General features: G+C 50.0%; 1 protein-coding gene across 23 annotated transcripts in view; it reads right to left on the bottom strand.

Moving 5' to 3' along the window:
• PTK2 (protein tyrosine kinase 2) overlaps positions 1 to 24,814 on the bottom strand; it is a 166,668-nt gene that overhangs the window by 7,964 nt on the left and 133,890 nt on the right. For 22 of the 23 annotated variants that reach the window (XM_074316377.1, XM_074316379.1, XM_074316376.1 and 19 more), the window contains 5 exons: positions 19,302 to 19,413; positions 11,900 to 11,986; positions 9,587 to 9,724; positions 8,855 to 8,986; positions 2,526 to 2,582 (listed from right to left, as the gene is read on the bottom strand). In XM_074316377.1, the coding sequence (XP_074172478.1) occupies positions 2,526 to 2,582; positions 8,855 to 8,986; positions 9,587 to 9,724; positions 11,900 to 11,986; positions 19,302 to 19,413 (526 nt within the window). Of the gene's footprint in view, positions 1 to 2,525; positions 2,583 to 8,854; positions 8,987 to 9,586; positions 9,725 to 11,899; positions 11,987 to 19,301; positions 19,414 to 20,019; positions 20,411 to 24,814 lie in introns of those variants that run through there. The other variant, XM_074316396.1, reaches the window with a different exon arrangement.

The raw sequence follows: 24,814 nt of genomic DNA, 5'->3' as shown, positions 1-24,814 counted from the left end.
GCAAAGCCTCAAGCTGGGACGTAAGAACGAGGGAGGTCCTTTAACAACTTGCCTCTGCGGACCGCTTTGCAGTCTGCCTGTCATTTGTCTGCTGGACACCTGCCCTGTTCCAGGCGCAGGACAAGGCCCGCCCGGTCGGAGCTCACAGCAGTGGAAGGAAAGCTGATACCCAGTGAGCACACAGGACAGCACACTGTGCAAGCTGTTAGAGCGGCTGTGTCCAGTGAGAAAGGACCTGGGCACCGGGCTGCGAGAGCAGGAAACTGCAGTGTTAGGTAGGAAGGCTGGACCTTTGGAGAACACGACTTCTGGGCAGACTGCAGTGGGGGAAGGTGTGAAGAAACCAAGGACAGCAGCCCCCAGGACGGGCAGACTGAGAGTCTGAGGGACCGAGGTGCCCAGTGTAGCAAGGAGTGAGCAAGTGCCGAGAATAGTGGAAACGTGGCCAAAACTAACAAAGGATACAGTTTGTTGGCTGTGCTGTATCGATTGATCCAGGCGGGAAAACACACGCGTTTAACAACCTTAAATCCCACAAAAAAATTTTCTGGTTGACTCAGGTACCATGAAAGTTCAAATAACGAGAAAATTCTATTCTCAGAACATTCTAGATTAGTATCGCGCACCAAGAAGCAGCCGCCCAGGTGTGCTCTGGCAGGGCAGGCACAGAAGCGCCCGCCTTCAGGGTGTGGTCAGGCCATGTTCTCGTGCCGCTGCGTGACCAGGTGCTGGGCCTGCAGGCTCACTCAGCTTTTTGGAGCTTTGCTTTTCCCATAAACTGAAGCTAGTAACATGTACCCACACGAGGCTGGTGCCACAAAGTAAACGTGCTGTCAACCTGTGCACTATTTTGAAAATCCAAAGATTTACTTTTTATGCAAACTGATGGGCTCCATTTCCAGGAGGCAGCCGTTCGTGTTTATCACGGGCTCAGACCTAGTTATAGCTACACGGCTTCACCAGACAAAGGGTCTCCCTGAAATCGTGGCACGTTTCAAAAGCACTGAGTTGGAGAGCTTCAGAAGCGGGCCAAACCAAACCGTTATCTTCAGCAAAGGACAGAAGGAAGAAGACACAGTCACAATGTGTACCAAGGCCCGAGAAGGAAGCAACCACAACCTAAACTGCACGCATTCAGCGAGGAAGCCAGCTGACCCAGGCTGGCCGCCTGCTGTCAGGTGCGTGGCTGGCATCTGCCTCTGCGATGGTGGCTCTGGGCATGTTCTCTTCTACAAGCCTCAGTTGACTCGTTTGTGGAGCAGGAATGGCAAGAGCACCTGCCAAGCGTGCTGAGGATTCAGCAAAGTCGCATGAGCAAAGCACTCAGCACAGCACCCTGCAGTACTCAGCACCTTCTCCATCAGTACTACGCACTCTTGCTGTCGCCCAGAGCTGGCGGATAGCAAATGCTACGAGACCGCACGTGGACCCTTCACACGTTGTCTGTTTTACAAGGTGTTTCTGAGTAATCCTCTATCCAGGTGTAATCCATTCATTCCATGTATTTCCTGGGTGTCTTCTATATGCCACAGACTGCAACGCCCAGTTTTCCTTTTTTAATAAACTTCCCTATTAGTAATGTTCTTTCTAAACAATCGGCCCCGTCACTAGGGTTTGTTTTCATGCTGATTCTCACTTTCTCCTTGACAGCTTAAGTCAGACTGCTTGTCACACGTTCATCTCTTCAGTGGAAGGAAGGAGGTGTGTGTGGGTGACTACACCCTGGAAGGGCGTCTAATACTGTCTGTGGGCCCGGGGCACCAGCACTGGCGGGAAATGCCAGACCTTCACCCGCTAGCGGCTGCACTCCCCTCCCAGGGCCCCAATCTCAGGGGCGGCGGGATTTACATCCAGATGAGGGCGGGCTCCTGGTGGGGTCCGTGCGTAGATGCGTCGTGGAGCCCGCCGGCCGTGGTTTCCTGTGTGTATGCACGTGTGTTTAGAAGTAAACTAGGGGTTGATTTCTAGCCAGAAGTCTGCTACCTGGCAGGCACAGGTTTCCACTTTTTACTGGAGCTTCTTTAAGCATTTGAAGAAATCTGCATTTTAACCAGACATCTGCTGATGGAAATCCTAACACAACCATTTTAACAACTTCCCTAAAAGACTAGGGAACAGTTCTAGCAGGTTTTAAATACATTTGGAATAATCGTAAACTAGCTTTTTAAAGAGTATCAGGCATTTCTGCTCACAACACCTAGAAGAAAGATTCCTGCTTCAACGCGTTTTCTGACTGTGGAAACTTTGAGAACCATGCAGTGAGAGTACACAAATTCAGCAAATGACGCGTGTATCGACACTTCATATGTGTACACACTTCCTCAGGGCACAGAGCGTTCAGCTCACTATGGGGAAGACTTGTCAGTGAAGGGGCAGAACACGCCTGAGGGCCACGGGGCGTGTGTGTACTCATCTCGGCTGACACGGCCACTTGGTTTACAGCACGGAGACGGCGCCGCTTAGCACAGCTCAGTGCAGCTGCCACGACGCCGGTCCCATCCTGGTGCAACGCGGCGGCTGCTTACCGGGCCCTGAATTCCGTCCTCCCTGTCGCTGCCTCGAGACAGCCGCACGTCAGGTTTCTGCAGTGGGGACAAAAGCAAACAGTGTCACGCTTGGCTAGAAGGCCCTCGGCACAGTCTGCAGGCACGTCCTTCCTTTCAAGACACAATTGTCCTCCTAGTAAGAAGAGCTGAAAGGTCCCCAGTTGGAGGAAAGTTCTCAAAACAGAGGTGACAAGCCCTGGTTGGCGGCCCCTCTCTGTCCACATGTGCCTGTGCCACGGCTGCCTCCACACTGGGAAGCTGCGTCTCACCTCTCTTCGCAGCAGCGGAGTGAGTTTTTTCTTACCTAAGAGAACCGCCACCCCAGGACACAGCGCGGGCCCAAGCCCTGCCTGCTTCCCGGCGGTGTAGGGCCAAAGCAACAATGTCCACTTACAAGTCTTTCCCCCACAATGCACCCAGAATGCAGAAATCAAACAGAGCAGTCCGGATTTACCAGGAGGAGGAGGATGTGAACTTCACTCACAGTGGGTCACCTGACCCCACGCGGCAGCCTGCAGGCCTCCCACGCCCACACGCTCCAGTGCCTGGGTTTCGTGGAGCGCCGGCAGCCACGCTGACCACACTGCCCACGCACACGGCCACACAGCCTTCTCGGGGTCCATGCCCTGGTCCCCTCCAGCCACTGTGTCTCACACAATGTGGCAGGAACTGCACAGTCACTACTTCCTTTGCTGCACAGACACTGCCTGATGCCTGGCTCGTCTGCACCTTCCACGCCTGACGAGGGCCTGGCACCCGGGACACGACAGGAGTGCTGCCTGCCTCCCCAGTGGATCGCTACCTGGTACAACGCAGGACAGACAGGTGGGAGGAAAGGAAGGACCTGGCACGGTTTCCTGTGCACTGACCGTCTACACCCCTTTGGACAAGGCACCTCACCCCTCCAAACCCACCGCCGGCATCACACGGTTAGTACCGGATTACACAATGCTTGGCTCAGCCATGTGCACACATCGGACGTTTAGCAAACCCTTGCTGAAGGAATCTTTAATCCAAATGCGAGGCAGAAAGAGATTCACAGACGAGGAATGTGATGCTTAGAAAAGCGGGATTAGTTGTCTGAGGCAACACGGGGGCTTCCGTCAACCCGCAGATGTTTCGTGAGCACCGGCACCGGAGATGTTTTAGGTACTTTTTACATAAGCAGCTCAGGTCTCTCGTTGCTTATAGAGCAAGGTGCTGGGTTTCATGGATTTACAGGAACTGTCTATTTTCATTTCCACGTAAGTCACAGGCAATGACTTATTTTCATTCCTTCATGCACAATAGTCCCTAACGTCATACTTTTCCAGAGAGGATTTCAATTTTACCTGAGACAGGCCTGTCCGACATCAAGTCCATTGTATTCCGTGAGTGGGGAGAGCTACACTTTTTCCTCACAGCACCGACCCAGGCCACCTGAATGAAAGCTGAGCACCAAGACCGGGCCAGACAACCCGTCAGAAAGAAGAGACTCCGTAACTGTGTCTGCTACTGGGTGAGACTAAATTCTCCTGTTTCCCCCTTACAGAATATTCTAGATCTGAAGACAGTAATAGCAAAGATAAAGTGAGGCGGGGTGGCAGGTTAGCTCAATTGGTTAGAGCGTGGTGCTGGTAGCACCAAGGTTGCTGGTTCAATCAGACAAACAGGGGCCTCTTAGCTGCCTGCTAACACTGATCCACTCAAGGAGCTCTAAGGTTTCTTTGTAACAACACACGCCCAGTACAAGTGACGCTCAGGGCTCCCTGCAGAGCCCCTGTGGGGGCGGCGACTGCCTGTCCCACAACCGGGGACACTAATCTTTGGTCCGGAGCGACCCTAAGATATTCTGTCTACGGGAACTTTGTGTCATATGAGCCATACGATCCAGGAGTCCAGATTCTCATCAGTGCAGCTCTCTCGGCTGCTGTGGAGATCAAACTGATGAGGAGGAAGAGCGATAAACGCCCTTTGAAAGACTAAGGCATTTTCCCTACTGCCTCCACTGTTTACACGGCACACGTTTAATTCTCAACCCAACCCTGAGAAAAGTACTACCCACAGCTTACAGAGGATATTATTATTATTTTACAGATTAGTGAATGAAAGCCTGAAGAGGTAATACAACTTATGTGGGGGCAGAATCACCAGGATTTTTAATTCTCATCTGGCTGAGTCCAGAGTCCAGGTTCTTTCCAGTAACCGTCTTAAACAGGAGCGCCAGGGGGGGAAGGGTCATCCTGAGTGCGGAGCTGCAGGCTGCGCTGTTTCCCTGCCCCGCCCAGGCCCCTGGCCCCCTGCCGTGTGGTCTGTCTCCCTTCATTCTCTGCACTCTGGCCACTGTGGCTGTCCTTCCGACCCTCACATGTACGTGGCTCCTTCCCAGCTGGCCGTGCGCCCTTGCACTTGGTGTGCCCTTTCCCTGGAATGTTCTTCCGGGGCTGGTCCATCCTTTCAGCTGCTCAGCCCTCCCCGATGGCCTATATGTTGTGCCCCCCTCTGTGCTCAGTCCCCTTGGTCACAATCAGGGGCTGAGAAAGAGGACAGGAAGTACGGAGCCGGGAGGGAGGCGGGGAGGTCAGCTCACAGGCCAGGACCCTGAGCAGGTCGTCCTATGCTAACCACTGGCAGATCTGAACTCAGAGAGAGACACGATCAGATAGATGCTTGTTTTAGAAATATCGCTGTGGCTGCACAGGAAAAACGGCTGGGAAGGGACAATATTTCAGAGGTCCCAATTTAAAATGCCTTAGGTGGAACGCTTACACTTTGCCCTCGGTCCCTTGTTGGGGAAGCTACGACTGGTCCCCCAGCTCTCATGCCGGAAGCAGCCTGGCCTGGACAGCTGGCTTGCTCGCAGCCCCACCCTCGACCTAACCAGGTAGCGATTTCTCAGCTCATCTTAGGAAACCAGGACTGTGTTGCCCTCGAAGCCAACAATGACAACAAACAAATCATTCTCACTTATGAACATCAACACCAAACCCCAATGAAACGTCACAAACAGAATAAATCACAGCCTTAAAAGAATGATCAACTCTGACTAAGTAGGGACTTGTCTCTGGGATGTGGACCAGCATAAACCCACGCAGAACACGCCACATAAATCATCATGTTGAACCTTTCAGATTTCTTAAAACAAAAACAAAAAAACACCCCAAATATTTCAAATGTAGAGCCAACATTGTATTTAACAGAGAAAACTACTATAGACAATATCTTTAAAAATAAAAGCAGGAAAATGGGCAAAGATCTATTTAATACAAAAGTTGGTAAGAGATGCTTCAGGAGAGAAATATGCAGAATGAAACGAACAGTGAAAATGAAGACAGAACAAGCTTTTTAAAAAGCAACAACTGTGCATTCGGAAAATCCAAGGAAATCGTCAGAAAGATGTCACGTGATAAATATTGAAAAATACAAAATAAATTCCTAAAACAAACTGCATATGCACACACAGAAATACAGAGTGGACAAGTTCAATGAAAACGAGACGCCATTACATCAGCGACAGGAAGTCTCAATGGCTGGGTAGCAGTTTAACGGGAACTAAGACATGTACTTAAGGAAAATCATAAACGCTACTTGGGAGGAAGAAAAGTCAGGAACGAACTCTGGGGACCGTCCTTCCTCTGAGCTGAGGGGACAGGCTCACTGAGGACGTCACAGCACTTGGGTTGCCCTCCAGACGTGAGGCGACACTGATGAGAACCTCTGGGGGGCAGTCTATGCAACTTCCTAAGTGGATTTTGAACGTAACTTGGAAGCCATTTGGAGGGATAGAAACGTCTTGCATATGGGTATAGGTCACATGGACGCACGTGTGTATAAAAACTCATTGATCTGTAGTCCATTATATGTAAATTATCTCAATAATAATAAAAAAAAAGCCACCGCGACTGACCCGCCAGCAGAGTGAACACAGTGCTGAGCCTTCCGTTCAGAAGACGAGAAGTCAGCCTGACTCAGTGCCTGAACTCACTGTCTGCTTCCCCACCAGCAGGCTCTAGGCGCGCAGTGTGGGGGCTGCTGAGAACAGGCTCGTGACCCATGGCACCACACACGCCGTTCCGTCCACCTGGAATGGATTTCCTGAGCCTGTTTCCCTGGAAAATTCCAGTTTGTTTTCAAGCCTCGGCTCCAATGTTCTCGACTCCAATGCCCCCACCCGCCCAGCTCACTGCATGCTGGCCTCCGCCACACCATCAGACAGCAGTGGTTTCACTCGCTTGGGAGCAAAACCTTTGCTCAAATGCGACTGTACCGGGGTACCGGTATTAAAATACATAAACTCTAGCTCAGAGAATTTGTAACATTTACTTTTTAAAACACACGTCGATGTGGGAAAATAGGCTCTCTGGATAGAAGTCGAAAACGTAAGGTGGTTGTACTGTTAGAATCGATATGGTACCCAAACGGATCCACTCAGCTCAGTACAGGACGGAAGAACCACTTTTTGAAGCTTGCCTTATCATCTCAAGAATGCCGTAACTCAGTTCACTCATTCAGAATTCTGACAGTGTGAAATCACTCACCATGTCCACAAACAGCTCGGGAACCTTACTGTAAATACACATTGAGAAGAAAGGCCTGTGGGTGCAGTTGGCGTTCCAGCTCCCCGCAGCGAGACATTATCCAGCGTGTGCCAGAGGCAGATGGCAGCGAGGTCACAGCCTCGAGCCCTGGAACAGGGACCTGCCCACACTGCCTGGGCGGCCTGGCCCACTTCCTCATCTCTAAATGAGGGGAATAAAGGCACAGGTTCACATCCCTTTAGCCTCATTTCCAAAATCTAAAAGCACTGAAGACTGGTGAGACTGTTGTTTTCTATTTGAAGCAAACGAACTTCATGCCTAAACCGGACCTGACCTGATGTGGGTCTGTCTTTCTATCTGTGACTGTGGACACTTGTGTTCTGCTGTAGCAGTACTTGTGCTTTTAACTCTGGGATACCACTGAAGTAGCACATGACATATGGCACGTCCGTCCCGTTACATTAACCTTCTGAAAGAAGAAAATCCTGAATTCCAAAGCCCACAGAACCCACGAGTTTCGGACACAGGATTTTGGACCTGTCTCTTCCTCACTGGGTGGCTGTGATGCAGGACGGTGACCAGAATCTAGTAAATACTATGTGTTATCCTGCTACATCGTGACAAAGGTGTGTGCTCATAAGTGTGTCAGACCTGTCTGGCACTCAACCGAGGATGGAAGCATGTGTGACATTCGCAGGCCCCCCCCCACCCAAAAAGAAGAAAGCGCTCCTCTTAACGTGACCTCATTTCAAGTTCACAGGTGTGCATGGGCTGGCAGGCTCTGCCCCAACACACTCTGTCTGCAGTGAGGCCACTGGCCTCTCCAACAGGTTCCAACGTGCTTCACCTAGCCTGACAGTACAGGTCGCTTTGTTTAATTTTAAACTATGTGTAAAAAATGAAAGGCACATATAAAGAATGAAACAGGGTCACACAGTGATGAAATCTGCAGAATACAGTCTGAAACTGCTGCCTCCTAACTCCATTAATTGATTTAATGTTTCTGTGCCTGTACAACTAAGTGATTTCACAACAGGGCTGGCTCCTGCCTTCACTGGTACCCAGTCCCTCGGCAGAGCCTGGCAGAGTTGGCCTCCGCGAATGTCTACCGAGCCCAAGTACGAGGGACCAGCTCTGGACCACACCGGACATGTCAGCCACTCAAGGTTTTGTGGAAACAGCACGAGCCCTGGCTGTTCAGTGGTCGCTCTCCTCAGGATACTTTGGAAAGACTGAAATGGCCGTGTGGGGTGGGCGGAGTGGGTTCTGAGGCTCAGGGCGCAGAAGTGGGGCCATGAGTCCAAAAGGGCCCTGTGTCAACTGACACAAAGGCCGCTCTGTCTCGCCACTTCCTCTCTGTCCCCAGGGTACTTCTGAGGGAGTGTTGACAACAGTTGCCAAGACAGGCATGTGCACCCACAAGGCCAGACACACAGGGAAGGAGGTGCAGTCTGCCCGGCCAGCACGAAGGAAGGGCAGCGCCCGCGATTCTGGCCACGCGGCGACATGCCCTGCAGCAGCACGGTCACACGTTTCAGGTGCAGGCTGCCACTTCAGGGGAGTTGTTTCTGTGTGAAAACCCACAGGACTGCTCGCCTCGGAGCCCACAATGCCACCACAGAAACCGTATAAGTGTGTTCTGAAAAGGTTAAGTCCAGAAAAGCAAGTGCCCCCGTGCTGCAAGTTCAGGAGGCAGGTGAACCGCTGGCTGTCCTGCGTTGGAAGACACGACTTCCGGCCATACCGCAGGTCCCCCGGGGCTCGGGGGCCGCCGTCCCGGGATGTGCTTACCAGAAATCTCTCCTCTTTCTCCAGCCAGCGCTGGTCTTCCTCCATCTCCTGCTGCTGTCGGATCAGCCGCTCCTCCATCAGGTGGGGCGGCAGCACCTGCCCGAGCCCTCGCAGGTCCCGGGCCGCAGAGTCCTGGGCGAGTGAGAGACAGGATCCTGCTCTCACAGCCCATTGTGATGCCCTCACGTTTTTTCTGTCTGTCTTTCCAAAAACTCAAGCAAAACAGCAAGGGTGGTGGACATGGGGCTCTTAGGCTGCCTAAACGGGACTTTCTGGAAGCCACGAGTTGACACGTGCCCAGCGCATTTAAAAATCGCTGCACTCAGCTCAACTCGCAGGGCGTCATTCTAAGGAAAGAATCCACGCCACATGCAAAGGATGCAGCGTTGTTACCAAAAACGGTGGGAACAATCTGGGAGTGAAGTCGTGGTGTGTGCTGTCAGTACTAACGGGCTGTCAGTACTGACGGGCTCTGACTGTCTTCCAGTCTCTTCCTGGGCCTCATGGACACGCTAATTCTATTCAACTTGGGGCTCTGCCTTTCAGATGAATGGGCATCTCTCCTTTCTTTAGTAAAAAGGATTCAGAGCCAGAAAGCACATGAGTAGATGGAGTACCTTGATCTTAGAACTAGGTACTCAAAACCAAGGAATCTTAGGGTTTAGAGAGGAAAGGGACCTTGGGCAAAGCTTCATCCGTGAGCAAACTGAAGCCCAAGGACACCGCACGTACCTCCATGTTGGGCTGCCACATCGATATCTCCTGTGCTCTGTGGTTCCACGCATCTGTCTGGTCCAGCAGGGGTGCCGGCCCCGGGTAGACGCTGCCGGCCATGGCTGTCATTCCATGTGAGCCCGGGTAGCCAGAGACCTGCGGGTGAGCAACGGCCGGGTCACGACCCGACACAGGACGCTCCTACACAGCTCTGCTCGCTCTCCACGTGAAAGGAGTTACAGAGAGTGCCGTGCGGGCAGAATACTGGCCCCCCAAAGACATCCCTGGCCTGTCCCCACAGCACGGCACCTCACAAGGCAAAGGGACTTTGCACACGGGATTGTAAATGAGGCTCTTGAGAGGGCAGATCATCCTGCTTATCCAAGGGGACCCAACGTGACCACGAGGCTCTTGAGAAGCGCTCAAAGGAAGCAGAAGGCAGAGTGGGACGTGTGACCACTGAAGAAGGGTCAGACAGGGCACGCTGACTCAGGAAGGGGTCTGAGCTCAAGAAGGCAGGTGGCTTCCAGAAGCTGCTAAGGACGAGGAAACGGATTCTTAACTACATCTTCAGAACAGGTCCTGTTATGGTCGGGCTAGACAACTAATGCAAATATTCACTAGAAAATCAGAAATTACCTACTTTGGAATCTTACACTTACTGCAGTGCTGAGAGCAGACCACCCTCCGTGCAAAAGCAACAGGAGGCCACCAAGACGACCGCCTTGCACTGCTCGGGAACTCCCTTTCCTGCCAGACCCACCACCGCACCCCAGCAACAAACAAACAAACCCCTGAATGTCTGTCCTCTAGTGAACCAGTGCTGGTGGGGTGAAAAGTTACTCTTCGCACAATGTTCGAACAATGACAACTCAGCCAGAGAGAAGACACACAGGTGGCCTTGGAGAGAAGGGTCAAGGCTCAAAGAAAACCAGTTTCTTCATATAGTTCTGTTCCCCAATCGATAGAGAGAGAACGAAATCAGTGCTTATTCCCATCACGCATCAGCGTCCTATGGGGTGGCCAGGGCTGTCAGGTAATTTTTTAATGCGATAAAGCAGCCAAATTAGGATTTCTGCAGAGCAGCACACCCTTCAGCACAGGTTTTGTGTATCTGTTCCATTTCCAGACTCTGATTTATACCCAAATTCCCTACTGACAGTATGTAACCTATAAACTTTCAAATAAGATATACAGATAGTTCTCACAGTTTACTTGAATGAAAATATCTAATGATAAAAACTTCTACTAAACATAAAATGCTACATCACCACTATTTTTGGTCAGAATGAACACATTCCTGCAAGAGAACGTTTAGGAATTTTCACAACAAAGATTTCAAATGATCTCAGGCAGTTTTCTACACAACAGCAACCAGTGAAAGGAGCAGAAGAGCACTGAGGCTGAGGCAGAACATGAAACAAGCACAGGAGCTGTCCTACAGCCGTTGTCATGTGCACGGTGTGGAAACGTGCGGCTTGGGAGAGGTTACGCATCCATCTGTTCCCTGACAAAAATGAACGGTTAACTTATTCACACAACTCTAACCTACACACTGTTCCACGGAGGCACTTAAAAGCCGCCTCTGCTCGGGGCTTCTACTCTAGATGGGACAACCTCGAACAAACACGCCCCAAACCTCCCGGCCGTGAATGTGCCACGGGCCTGTGCCTAGCCCCTGGCGAAGCCCCCGAGGCCTGCCAGCTCTGAGTGCTTTCTCTTTCTGCCGTCTCATCAGCAGGCGATGTCGTGCTTTCGCTAAACAACTCTGGTACCCAACTCCTGCTCGGTGCCCGCTGAGCTGTGCCTTCCTGCACACCAGGAAAAGCAAATGCCTTCCCTCAAAAACAAGAACAAAAAATGGCTGACTGCTTCTGGCCCTTTTCTTTCAATGATACCCTTTTCTAATTTGTATAGGATAGTTGTCTCTAACTCTTTCCACATCGGTCTACATGGCATCTCATCGGGCTTTTAAGGCAACTTTCAATTTCGTTCTTCCCTTCCAGAAAAACTGCCTAGTTTAGTGTCACCTCTGCATAGCATGTGCCTGCCGGGTCTGCCCTGTACTTTCTCAGATCAGGGAGAAGAGAACGGACCTGACAACTGTGGGACATGTGACTAAGTGACTACTTATGGCTGCTGCTTGGGACAGGATGGCAAGACAACGCTCCCTTAGATAGTTACTAGGCTGATGGCACTCTTGTCATTCTGTTCACCAAGTCACACTCATAAATACACAAATACAAAGCACAGACATAGACAACATACCTCCCCACCCCAAACATGCCGAGGAATAAAGAACACATCTTGCGTCTGAAATGACGGGCATACCTGGTAATGGTTGGTCTGTACCACGTGCTGTGGGCTGGGGTAAAACCCTTCACTGGACCTCGGACTGGGATAGCCAGGCCTGCTGGGCTGTGAACAAACCAACAGAGCGTCACACGAATGAGTATTTTGATTATTTTGGTAAATCTATGTTTTACTGAAAATAATAGGAAAAGGTATTTCTCTAAAAAGCTTAGTAGGAAAGGATGATAAAGGATGCCAAGACATTTCAGTGGGGAAACAGTCTTTTCAGCAAGTGACGCTGAGCCAGCAGGAGGCCCACATGTGAAAACACGAAGGTGGCCGCCTCCCACACAAACATACACAGAAGTTGACTCCAAGTGGATCACAGATCTAACTGTAAAAGCTAAAACTAGAAAACTCTTACAAGAAAACAGGAGCAAATCTTTGTGACCTTGGGTTAGGCAACGGTTTCTTAGAAATGACATCAAAAGCCCCAGCAACAAAAGAAAAGATAAATGAGAAATAATCTACACCGTGGGCGAAGGACTTGAGACGAGGACCAACAGCCAACAAGCTCATGCCTGAGAAGATGCCCGATACCACCCAGAATTAAGAAAATGCCGGGGCCGGCCCGGTGGCTCAGGCGGTTAGAGCTCCATGCTCCTAACTCCGAAGGCTGCCGGTTCGATTCCCACATGGACCAGTGGGCTCTCAACCCCACAAGGTTGCCAGTTCGATTCCTCGAGTCCCGCAAGGGATGGTGGGCTCCACCCCCTGCAACTAAGATTGAACACAGCACCTTGAGCTGAGCTGCTCCCGGATGGCTCAGTTGGTTGGAGTGCGTCCTCAACCACAAGGTTGCCAGTTCAATTCCTCGAGTCCCGCAAGGGATGGTGGGCTGTGTCCCCTGCAACTAGCAATGGCAACTGGACCTGGAGCTGAGCTGCGCCCTCCACAACTAAGACTGAAAGGACAACTTGACTTGGAAAAAAGGCCTGGAAGTACGCACTGTTCCCCAATAAAAGTCCTGTTCTCCTTCCAAAAAAAAAAAAGAAAAGAAAATGCCAACAGGGACGCTTCTGTGCAGTGAGCGGACATTCGTCCTGGTCTGTCACTTGTCAGCCGGGTGGCAGAGAGCAATGAATAGACTGACTCGCTTTCTTTCCAGGTCTGTAAAACAGGAGTTGAGCGGCAGGCACCCTGAAGTCCTCCCAGCTCTAAAATCCTCCTCCTGCTTGTGAGACACCTGGATTTAAAGTTCCTAGTGAAAGAGCAGTTTGGTGTGACACAGAAGTCTAATCCTGAGGGATTTCACAAAATGGAAACCATTATTCCCCAGCCAAGTGACGACCAGAAAGAAAGGAAATGGACTGAGGCCCCAGCAGGCCCAAGGGAGGACAGAAAATGCTTCAGTGCCTGTCTGTCTTTCCCACGGACATGCTTAGTCCTAGAGGGAGATGTGCTTTGCACCAGTTAAGCTCTGAATAAGTTGGAAGCTCTAAAGTCTCCCCCTCCCCCACTTACAATGTCCCCTCCACCTGTAGAACGTCTCCTGTCCTGTCCTGGGAGTATTTCCCACATTACTTCCTTCATGCAGCGGCAACCGAGTTCTCCCACCTGACATAAACCTAAGTCCTCTGCTCTCCACAGGTGTTAGAATCCTGGCCAGGGCTGCAGGTGCTCTGTACCTGCTCTGGCCCGTCCATCACGGGCCTCTTACCCTGAGGGTGGAAACCGTTTCCTTATCCCTGTAGCACCGTCCTACCTCAGTGTACCAGACGCAGTCCACTCCAGACTGAACTACATATGAGGACAGACCCCCAAGCCGCCCTGACACAGGAAAGGGGCATGAAGGGGGCTTTACTCTGATTGCTCGGGGCAATTTCCTAAGGGTCTCTGAAGTCCAAGGGACTACCCTTCAGATTTAGTTTTAAAGGTGTCATTTGAACACGTATTAAGAGGAGGCAAAATAGGAGTCTGACTCTCTCCGTACAGTCATTTTGAAGGGATGTGTTGATATGTGTGCATTACAATGGTTGTTTGGGAAAGGCTTCCCGGAGTCCAAGGATGGACGCACACAGCCACGAATCAGGCAGTACACAGAACACCTGACAGCCGCACGGTGTGTCCTCTGGCTGACATTCTGGAGGTGGCGAAAATGAAAACTTTTACTCAGCCTGTGCTGTGTGCCCCAAGCTAGGTACTTTACATACCATTTGATCCTTCGGAGAGCAATGTACCAAGCAGTATTACCGGCCCATTGTACAGAGGATAAAACTGAGGCCCAGAGAAGTCAGGCAATGAGGACAGGCTGCACGGCAGGAATGGCAGGACCGCCTGCTCCAGAAGCTGCTGTGCTGTGATGCTACTCTGACAAGCGCACTTCTGTCTCACCAATAAAAGGCAAGCATAGAGGGATTTGCCAGAGAATGGCAGTCTCCACACAATGTCTCACAGGGAGGTACAGGGTAGCCAGTGGTAAGGTTCCATTTCAAAGTAAAACCAACAGGTACAAGATGGAAAGAAAACTGCTCCACAAAGGAGGGCACAGCAGCACCCCTGCTCACGACAGCGTGGGGTGCTGCGGCCGTCGCCTGTGCTCGCTGCACACACGGACTCGGCACGGCGGGCAGGAGGGCGGGCGGAGAACCAGGCAGCCAGCCGGTGACCGGGCACTTCATCTCCCTTGCCTCCAGCCTCAGTGAAGGAGTGGCTGCCGTGAAGATTAAATAAGCTAATAACACACGTCAAGTTCTTCCGCGTGAGCGTCCAAAAGTGTCACCGCGACTAAGCGCTACGATTTACCAGGAACACGACATGTCCTCCTCAAAGAGAAACTTGGATTGTAAATAAGCAGACTATGGAGCTGAGGGCATTTTTCTTGATACCTCCCGAGTGAGGAGGAAGAGAAAGGAACACCTGATGTGCCCGAAACGAGCGTTCTCAGCTGGGCGGCCGTGCTCCTGGCGGGCGTTCGGGGTGTCTGAGGGGCTCTGAGATCACGACGGTGGGCTCTTAGGGTGGCGGGCAGGCAGGGGAGAAATGGGTCCGAGCAACAGGACCGTTCCTTCCAGATGTCTCTCTCAACCTTATGGAAGTAAAACAACGCGGCCCTGTAATTGGAACCTAGAACCAACTGTCTGGCATGGGAACACAAGTAGTATTTTGCACAGTTTATCAGAAACTGAACTTTCCAGAACTGCAACTACTGTATACTGACAGCCAATTTATTTTGTTTGGTTTTAACTTTACCAAGATTTCCTGCCACTGTAGAAAATCATGTCATCAGGACCAATGAGATTCCTTCTCGGTCGTGGCTGGGGCTGTGCTTGTGTTGAATCCACACACAGGTACACCTGGCCCCCCACACGCCTCCCAGTGTCACCGACCAGAGTATTGCCTACAGGTGAGTGCATACGTTATTAAGATCTACTTTTATTTCTCTTGTGCAGTTAGCGGTCTCCTGGCAGAACTGGCGTTTTGAGATTAGCACGTCACTTGATTACCTATGTGTTTCACTTCAGAATTAGGAAATGGGACATTGTCGAGCATTTTTTATAGAAATGGAGTGCTAGGTCTGGTTAGTGTTGAGAAACCCTGTTCGGAACACCTACTCCTCAAAGGTTTCATTTTCAGGACCCTTTATTCTCAAAACTTACTGAGGACTCCAGGAGCTTTTGTTTATCTGGAATGTATCTACCAACACTTTCAGTATTAGAAATTAAAACACACCCTTCAAAATAACAAACTAATTACATTTTTAAAAAACACTATTTTTTACCCCACCCCCGACCCCCCCAAAAAAGCCAGTGAGAGGAGTGGCGCCTCCTCGTGGCAGGAAGGCAGCCGCTGTCCGGGCTGCGTCCACATCCAGCCGGCGTGACAGGCTGCAGAGATCCAGCTCCGCACAGCTACACGCTTGGAAGAGGGAGGAACATTTAACAGGGTCTTGGCACAACTGTGGACACTTTTCTGACACTACAAGTGGCATTTTCTTAAAAGCGACTTGCCACGTGGAACCTGGAACCAGATTGTTACGTTCCATTAAGTCCGTCTCTGTCTTGTACTGTGGACCTTTACCTACGTGCGATGTGACCATTCGGAAAATCTGGGTCACTGAGTAATGCAGATCTTCCCAATGTTGACACATTTCAGTATACAATATGAAAAAATAATCACATTTGTTAGTACCACCCTGAGCTCATCAGAAAAGTTTAAGCTATCAAGGTCACGGTGATGGATGTAAGTTTTTCAAAATTCGCATTTTTGCTTGAAAATTCCAGTTTTATCACTGGCAACAAATACCATCCGTTGTTCTCCTTGATGTGACAGTCTCGCTTCCTTCTTTTGAGAAGGTATCTACCACACGCACAACTCAGAACCACCGCCGTGTGTGTGCCAGCAGCTCTTTCACATCAAACTGGTCTTCACGAGAAAACCGGTCCGTTGAGCCCGCCCCTCAGCCACACAGCGAGAGCTGTACGTGGACTTCCTATGAACGCAGAGAGACGTCTCACGGCTTCACCAGCTCGGTCCTGGCACACTGGCATCTGTTCTTATTGCGTGAGCCCCGTGGTAGAGAACTCAGTGCCGGATGGTACAGGTGGTGCCGAGGTGACAGAGCTTTATCCACTGCTACGTCTGTCAACACAGTGCATGAGGCAAAGGACGTCTCAACGTGATTATGACACGGCTTTCGATCTCAAGGCTCTCTCAGTGGTCTTGGGGACCCCCCGGGGTCCAAGGAGGACACTTTAAAACTGCTATTCTATTTTTCTCCTGAGGTTCCGCTGATCTCATGGGAATCTGCAGGACACATGAATGAGCCCTAAATGGGACCATCCCCGCACTGGGCCCTTGTCAGGCAAACATCTCCCGATGACTAGTGTGTGAAAAAACTGGTACTGAGTGCTGATGAAGAGATCAGTAACATAGGCTGAATAACCAGCTTTGTGGTTATAATGCTTTTGTCATTAAGTAACAATAATTAAGCTTTTACTTTTGAATCTTGAATGGGTGAAAGAAAAATATGTCCCTTTAAAAAACTAATTAAACTACATTACAAATTTTATTTATTAGTACATAAAACTTATCTACAAAAGGCTGAGATCCCCCCTGACTAGACGAGTTCTAAGTGGGACTGAGCTGTCCTAAGATACCTGGGGCAGATTTACAGAACTCCCTCTGCAAAGGGCAGAGGAGCCGGTGAGAGGAAACGCTGGCCGGCCACGTGGACACGGCAGACCAGTTTCTGACTTCAGATACTGGCCCCATAAAAGCAGAATGTGATTCTACGGCTGGACCGACGGAGGAGAAGGCAGAAGGTGCACACAGGTCTTGATCCGAACTGGCAGGGAACCGAACGATCAGTGTGTGTGTTTGTTATCACCAAGCATCTGTGTATTTACACATATGTAGATGATTGTCTAGCTGTTAAAACTTTTAGTCCAGGGTTTTCCAAGCGTTTTCTTGAAGGGTCCAAGAGTAGATATGTTAATCTTCGTGGTTCACACTGTAACCACACTACTCAACTCTGTGGGTGGAACCAGCCACGACAACCACAGATAAGGGTGTAGCTCATTCCACTCCAACTTTAACAAGAAGAGCTGCAGTTCACTGACCCATTTCAAAAGGCAGAACAATCTCTGATTATAGAAGAAAAAAAAACAACTGAAGAGATGCTGCATTTTGAAACTTCTCAAAAAAGAAAGGTGAGGACATTAAAAATGTAAACAGAACTAGCTCATCTTTGTATTCCAAACAAGAAAAGCTGAAGCACCTCCACCCACGAACCCAGTGCTTGGCTTTTTAAATTTAGCCAAAGGAAAATGTTTAAAACTCCTACACTGAGGTTGAGAAAAATGTTTGGATAAAAAAAGTTTGTTAATTCTGTGGGTTTTAGGGGAGTGCAATACTAGCTGGTGCCCACCACCAAATATGTACAGGACCTTACGTTTCGTGATATTCGCAACGCCCCTAAGAGGGAGGGAATATTCACACCCTCGTTTCACAGGCGAGGAGAGTGAGGTTGGGAAGAGGCAGGTCACTTGCCCGGCGTCAGAGCCTGATGGGATGGGAGCAGAGGTGGGCTCCAGGCCCGAGCAGTGAACTCCGAGGCCCTCCCGCCTCCCAGTACCGGACGAGGCTGCGCTGTTACTGGGGTGAGAGCCGGCAGACTTGCACAGACAGTGCTGGGATGTGGAGTCAGAGCTTCTCTGTGGGTAACTAAGGATTCTTGTTGTTGTTGGCCTGGGAGAGACAGGGAAATGTTCTGGTTTCCTCACTAACTCGCCCAAGTAACATCCCTCGGACAGGGACAGGGCCTTTCTTCTCTGGCCTCAATTTTTCTGTTTGTGGAGGAGGCCGGGCTACGAACCCTTCAGCTCTGAGATTCTGAAGAGCTGCATCAGTCACCCGTGTTCACGTTAAATGTGCGACAATGGTCACTGTCGCACAATTTAAAACACTGACGAACAAAATGCAAGCATTCAGGCATCATGATGAAAAAACAGGCACAGTATCTAAATAGCACTTTGTACTAACAGATTTCTGAACATTTTTCAAAAAGCAAATGAAGTAACGACTTATCAAAGATAAGTCTTTATTAATGTATTTTTAGCTCATCAGGTATCAAATACCAGGTAACTACCAACCTATGACCTATTTACTTTCCAGAAACTGACCTCAACTGCATTGTTCAGGGCAACTAAGCCAGCGTGTGAAAACAGCGCCCTGTCAAAAGCCTAAGGGGTCTCAAGCACCCCTAACCCAGGAGTGTCGGAGGGCCAGCGATGGCCAGGCCCCGAGCACAGCACAGTGAGGCAGCGGGGGCAGCTGTGGCCGCCTCGCAGGGGTCGGGGATGGGCAGCGAGTGGCAGGCCAGGCTGAGGACGCTGCTCCCACACTAACCCCTCGGCTCGCAGTCACAGGCAAGAAGGTGACAGAAAACGTGCACAAGGTTCTCGACAAAACAAAAGCAAACCCAAAAGGAACAGCTGTCCTAAGATACCTGGGGCAGAATGTGACTCCTTTAAATTACAGCGCAATGTCAGGCACTCCTGGCCTGGTTTTAGTCCATCTGAGGTTTTGGCCTTGACTTGACATCTGGGAGGTCCCTGACAACCCACAGGGAAAAGCCTCCCCCACCCCAGGCGGTCTGCCGCTGAGGAGGAAGGGGGAGAGGGAGACGGACAGAGCGTTTCCAGATCGCATTGAATCCAATCACCCGCGACTGAAGGGCCTATAGTTGCAGTGCAGTTAGGAAAAGGCGTGCACAGGAGAGCACTACGCAGAGGGGCAAACCAGAAACAACAGCTGGAGTTGCGAGGATGCTTTTAGAATGAGCCGGTATTCGGCTTCCTCCCCGCCCACAGCAGCTGCCTACACAGAAACGCACAAGTCAGGAAGAGGAGTGCAAAGTTGGGGTGGGGGCCTTTGCTACCTTGGGCGGTGCTTCGTCGGGCCCTCCGGAGTCCCAGGACACTGTGACCTGTCTTCTGGACTCCATCCTCATCCGCTCTTCCTGCTGAGCCTTCTCCTCCTCCAGGATTGTGCTAGAGAGACAACACACGGTGTGAGGGGCGCTGCCGAGCACACGGAGTGAGCACACACCAGACCCACGCCGACTGGCGGCGGGGGCACCAGCCGCTAACAGAAGAGGGTAACGAGAAAGAAAGGGAGAGGGGCTCAGACTCCGCTTCCCCAGATGCCTCTAGAACAGCCTCGGTCCAAAGGCAGTGTAGTCGCAGCACAGCCACAGGGAAGGAGAGGACAGCTGATACGACAGGGAGACGCACAGGGAAACCGAAGCTAAGTCGAGTGGAACGTTTGTGTGCCAGCGTCTATTCTGCACAGCACAGTCACCCCGAGAAATCCCGGCAGCACTTCGTCAGGCAGAGACATGTCTCAGGACAGTCTTCACGGGCACACAGGCCCCCCGCCCCTGGCCAGCTCGTTCTGGGGGGGACACATTAGCAATCTGGCCATGACCTCCCGAAGCTGCTCGCTGCAGCCTTCCTACTAACTTTCAGCTTAACCAGAACTTTCCCTCCTCAGGAAAATGAGGAACTATGCAACAGCATTTGCCAGCGCTTCTGAAAGTACTGGCTGCCTCCAACGGGACAGACCGACAGACCGGCGGGCGTCACATGGCTACTTACCGCTGCCTGACTGCTCAGACGCTATCTGCTGCCCCACATCGTCCTGCTGAGCAGCGTCTCGTCTTGGCCCTCTGCCATCAGCTAGCCTACCCAGAAGGCAGCCCCAGGAGCCTCTGCTAACCGCCCATCCCACTCCGACTCCCTGGGGCTCTGCGGGCGGCAGGTCTTGGAAACCTTCGTCCCCACCGAGGCCAACAGCTCTTTCCTACATGCCTGCAACTCCGCGTCCTAACAATGCAGCGCGTTCAGTGGCCAGCCTGCTGGGGCAGCGCAGTAAATAACCACCCAGAATTACTCACGAGAGTGAGGTCAGCTGCAGCGGACCCTTTCTAATCTGGGAATTTGCTCAACTGTTTCAGACAGACATTCCTGCCTGCCTGGAGGCTGGGGCGGGCTTTCTCATACAACTCGACTCACGCAATCACCTTCTAAATCAGGAAAAGACAGACACAATTCATTTCATAACTACCCTGAGTCAGCAAACCATTACTACAGATGTAAGGTGTGGTTTTTTTTTTGGTTTTTTTTTTTAAGGAAAGGGGATGCTTCCTTAATGATCACATTAGCACTTAGGAAAAAGCTTTCAGCCAAATGATTCCACCCCTTCCTCAAAACAGGATTTCGGTTTTCTGCTGGCTCCAGCTAGATGATCAGACTGAAGAACAACAGGAAACTTTCATGATACTTAAGAATTTAGTGTCACCCTCGAGACTTCCGGGCGCACACTAGGCCAGCCCTGCCGGCCATCGGGCCCTGGGTCTGACGACCGTAAATCTTGTTCAAACGCCCTGTAAGCGTGTTTGCTTCACTTGTGCTCCCAGGAGGCTGAGGGCTGCTACTGGACAGCCCGTCCTCACACCCAGGGTGAGCACAGATCTGGCGCAGACTCATATTTGTGTTAATAACGACGGTGAAATGGCGAGCAAAGCCCCAGTCAGTGGGGAGCCCACTGACCAGTGGGGAGCCCATGGCCAGCTTCCTGCACACTCAGCGGGGAAGGGCTGCGGGCGACTTTCTCCCACTCGGGGCACGGGCCCAAGAGGACTGTCCACAGCTGGGAGTTTTCAGCGCCCTCTCTCAATCACCCAACCCCCGAAATAAATAACAAAGCCCGAATCAGAATTTCCAAAAATTTTAGTTTTAAACAACTGAAAAGTCCATAGAAATAAAGAAAAAAGAATTCAAGTAAAAAAAAATTTTGTCCTTTCTTCCAACTTCTTCAAATAGTTAAAATGCAGGCCACCTACGAGAAGGCCACGTGTGACACAGTCTTGAAGGCAAGGGAACCTCCATTTAAACAGCTGCCACTGAGGCAATTTATTGCACGTGGCTGTTTTGTGAATGGGGCCACCTGATCTTAAGGTTACTGTTCCCCACAAAACCCTCCAAATAGGGGTCTCGTGAGGTCCCGCCCATCAGGAGACCCTCTCAGGCTCTGTCCACCCCCACCTGCTTTCCCCTATTCTCTGACCTCCTGAATTTACGGTCTGAATCCTTCATTTCTGCCCTTCATCACACACCAGCGTCTACGTTATTCCTCCGCGTTTTGGGATTTAGGTTGTAAGCTTCCCACGGCCGTCAGGCTGGGGTCCGAGTTCTCCTGTCGGCAGCACAGCACCCGCCCCTGACAGGCACTTCAGCATTTCTCCTACCGAACGCGCCCGTCTTGTCCGTCAAAGAACAGTGATAACTGGGAAGGGAGTCCTTCCATCTTAGTACTTCATTCTCATCCCCAAATAGCAGCTCAACATGCGTCTGAGAAACCCTAGTCTGCTGCCCGGAGGAGTCAGGAACATAAACTCCTAAGATAGCTGTTTTCACAATGGGAAGACTCTCCCGTAGATGGAGGAAGGGTGCACGAGGAAACATTTCTGAACTCTTCTCTTTACAGCTGCTGGAGAACCCAGAGCAACAGCTGGAATGTGCAGAGTGTCACGGAGGTCAGATTTAAACATATTTTCCCAAACTACAAGTATTTTTAGTAGCATTCCATTCCATTTGGAAGCTCTGAGTGGCCTAATGTGAACTGGCAATGAGCCCCGTGGTTTTCCTGGGATGCTGATTTCTAAGTTTCAAACTTGCAGGCAGATGAAACAGTAAAAGCTAAGACACTTCATTTAACAAACAGAACACGCGACAACAGCGTCTTTGTTCATCCAGGAGTCTCATCTAGGAAGAGAACTGTGACGAGGAGCAAGAGGCACTTTAGTGAATGTTAGTTTTATTTTTCACAGCCCTGGCTTGAACAGAAAAAGTCATCTAAGAGACCAACTCAGAGTAAAAGGACACGGACAGCCTGAGGCTGCTCTGGCTGTGTCCTCCCGGCCTGCGACACCCGTGACACCTGCTCTCAGCCTCCGTGAGCTGGGATACAGAGGTCTTATGAAATTGACGTTCTGGAGCAACAAAATGTGACTTTACTTCCAAGGTATTTTCATGGACGGCAAGAACATGGTCTCATAGGTTCTGTCTCCAGTGCTGACCTGAGATACAAACACAAATCTCTAGCACAGACGAGGTTCAGAGTGGAAAAGGGCCAGCAGCCCAAGTGGCTGAGGAGCCCGTCAAGTTGTCCCAGGAGACAGGGCACAGCTAGGAGCTGCATCTCTGCTGAGGCAGGTGACACAGGCAGTCTGGCCTATTTCAACTTGTTTCCTCATTCATAAATGAGAATAATGTCTGTTCTATCCATTGTCAGATGGAAAAATAGAGTATGTGAAAAAAGTAAAACCCCTAAGGAAATGTGAGTTAGTTCTGTACTCTTAGCTGCCTTACAAACTACTAGGAAAAAAATGAGTATTTATACCTATTTCATTTCTGTAGTATTTTTCCTGAGAGTGACTATACTATTCTTTTCTTTGAAACTACAAAACATTTCTTCCTTTAAATGTAAGAAATACTCTTTGCTTGAATAACTTTAAGAAAAAAAGACTGGACTTTGATCACCTAAACAGAATAATTTTATGGTGACATCACAAAATTTGCTTTGGATATAAAATCAGTCTGGGTTCATAGCTACTTAGGCTAATCTGAAAAATATCCAGAGAAATAGCAGCAAAAAATTGGAAGGGAAAAAAGCCAAGAGGGAAATGGCTTGTTTTGGCAAGTTCATGGGAATACCGGTTTTGAAACATGATCTCTTTTAATTACCCACCATCGCCTCACCACAAAGGAATGGGATTGACCTTTTAAGAACAATACAACTCCTGGTATCTTTGCAGAAAACAAGGCTGGCGACTGGAGATGCAGCAGGAGCTGGCGTATTGATGAGGGGCTGGCCCAGTGGAGGAACGCCACACAGCAACGAGGCAGCGCCGGCCTCTGCTCTTTCTCTCTGACAAATATGCACGGCAGGCTGGACATCTAGTGTCATGAATACACCGAGACTGCCTTTCTCTCTCTACTTATCATGTATCTAAACCTGCAGGAAACATGCACTTCTGTTTGGTTGTGCTGTTACCCATCTCAAAATTAGAACAAAAGTGATTTCTACTCAAATCTTACTTTAAAAGAGTGACCTCTTGGGAGTTCTGGCAAGTCTGAGTAGCCCCTCCTTGACCAAGCCTCTTGCAGGTAGCGACTACGGACTATGGAAATCCCAAGTGGCTCCATGAGAGCAGGAGAGCACCCACAGCGGTCAGATCCTGGGGGAGCTGGCACCACAGGAAGGGAACGTCTCCACATTCTAATGGCCACTATAGTCAGGAGTAGCCCCAGTCTTGCGGGTTTGAAGACCCAGACGACCAAGTTTGGGTCAGCACAGCAGGTAGAGAGTGAGAGGGGACATCTCAGGGAGGGGGGTCCCTCAATTCTGGGTATAAATTCTGCCCAAATCTCTAGCTGACTGCAAGCCACGCACATACAAGACGGGCTCCAAGCAGCGCAGCTAAAGCTAAGAGAAATGAATTGACATGCGATGCTGCCCACAGCATGGAGAGAGTCTGCCTTTTGCAACCAGCCAAGTTAACTATCTGTTAAAACCAAGGGACCAACCAACCAACTAGTCAACCAGCCACTCTTCAGAGGAATATAACTGAATCAAGAATTGCAATGTCAAGGACAATCTAAAATTACTTGATATACAAAATAACATGAAAATGCGATCCATTCTCAGAAGGAAAAAAAAAATCTAAAGGAGGAAGACTCCCAAGATGACTCAGAAGTTGGAATTATCGGGCAAGAGCTTTAAAGAGCTATTATGTTCAAGGACATAAAGAAAAACTTGTTCATAATTAATGAAAAGATAGGAAATGTCAGCAGCGAAATAGCAACTGTAAGAATGATTCCTAGATAAGAAACGGTTAAGACATCATTTTTAGTAGAAACAATTTAAGTTTTACACTAAATTCCCATCAAATTTAGATTTACTATTTACTTTTTTATCACTGGGAAGGCTAAGGACCAAAACCAAACCAAAGCAAACCAAACAACAACAACAACAGCAAAACGCTTACAGTTCAGGTACTGTGACTGTTTTAAGGTACAGAGAGAGGGAGCTGAGAGACAGCCTCACACAGATCGTATCTAGACCCAACAGGAGAGCAGCGAGAAGGAAAATACTGTAACGATGACTAAGGAGGAGTTTATACTCCACCTTTGAAAGGAATTTTGGAAGCAAATAACAAACCACTGAACAAAACCCACACGCAGTGAGGAACCACACGCAACCCCATGTCACTAACCAGACCTAGAGCTTCCAATTCAGGGTCACGTTTTAGGATCAATGAAGAATCCAAAAGGATTCAGAATAACTTGCATAAGATGCTGCTCACAGGTTAAAAATGTTCAATCCTTG

The sequence above is a fragment of the Rhinolophus sinicus genome, linkage group LG12, assembly GCF_036562045.2.
Source record: "Rhinolophus sinicus isolate RSC01 linkage group LG12, ASM3656204v1, whole genome shotgun sequence".
In the NCBI taxonomy this organism is placed as follows: domain Eukaryota; kingdom Metazoa; phylum Chordata; class Mammalia; order Chiroptera; family Rhinolophidae; genus Rhinolophus; species Rhinolophus sinicus.
The sequence above is the reverse complement of the archived record's forward strand: the minus strand, read 5'-3'. Positions and strand labels throughout refer to the sequence as shown.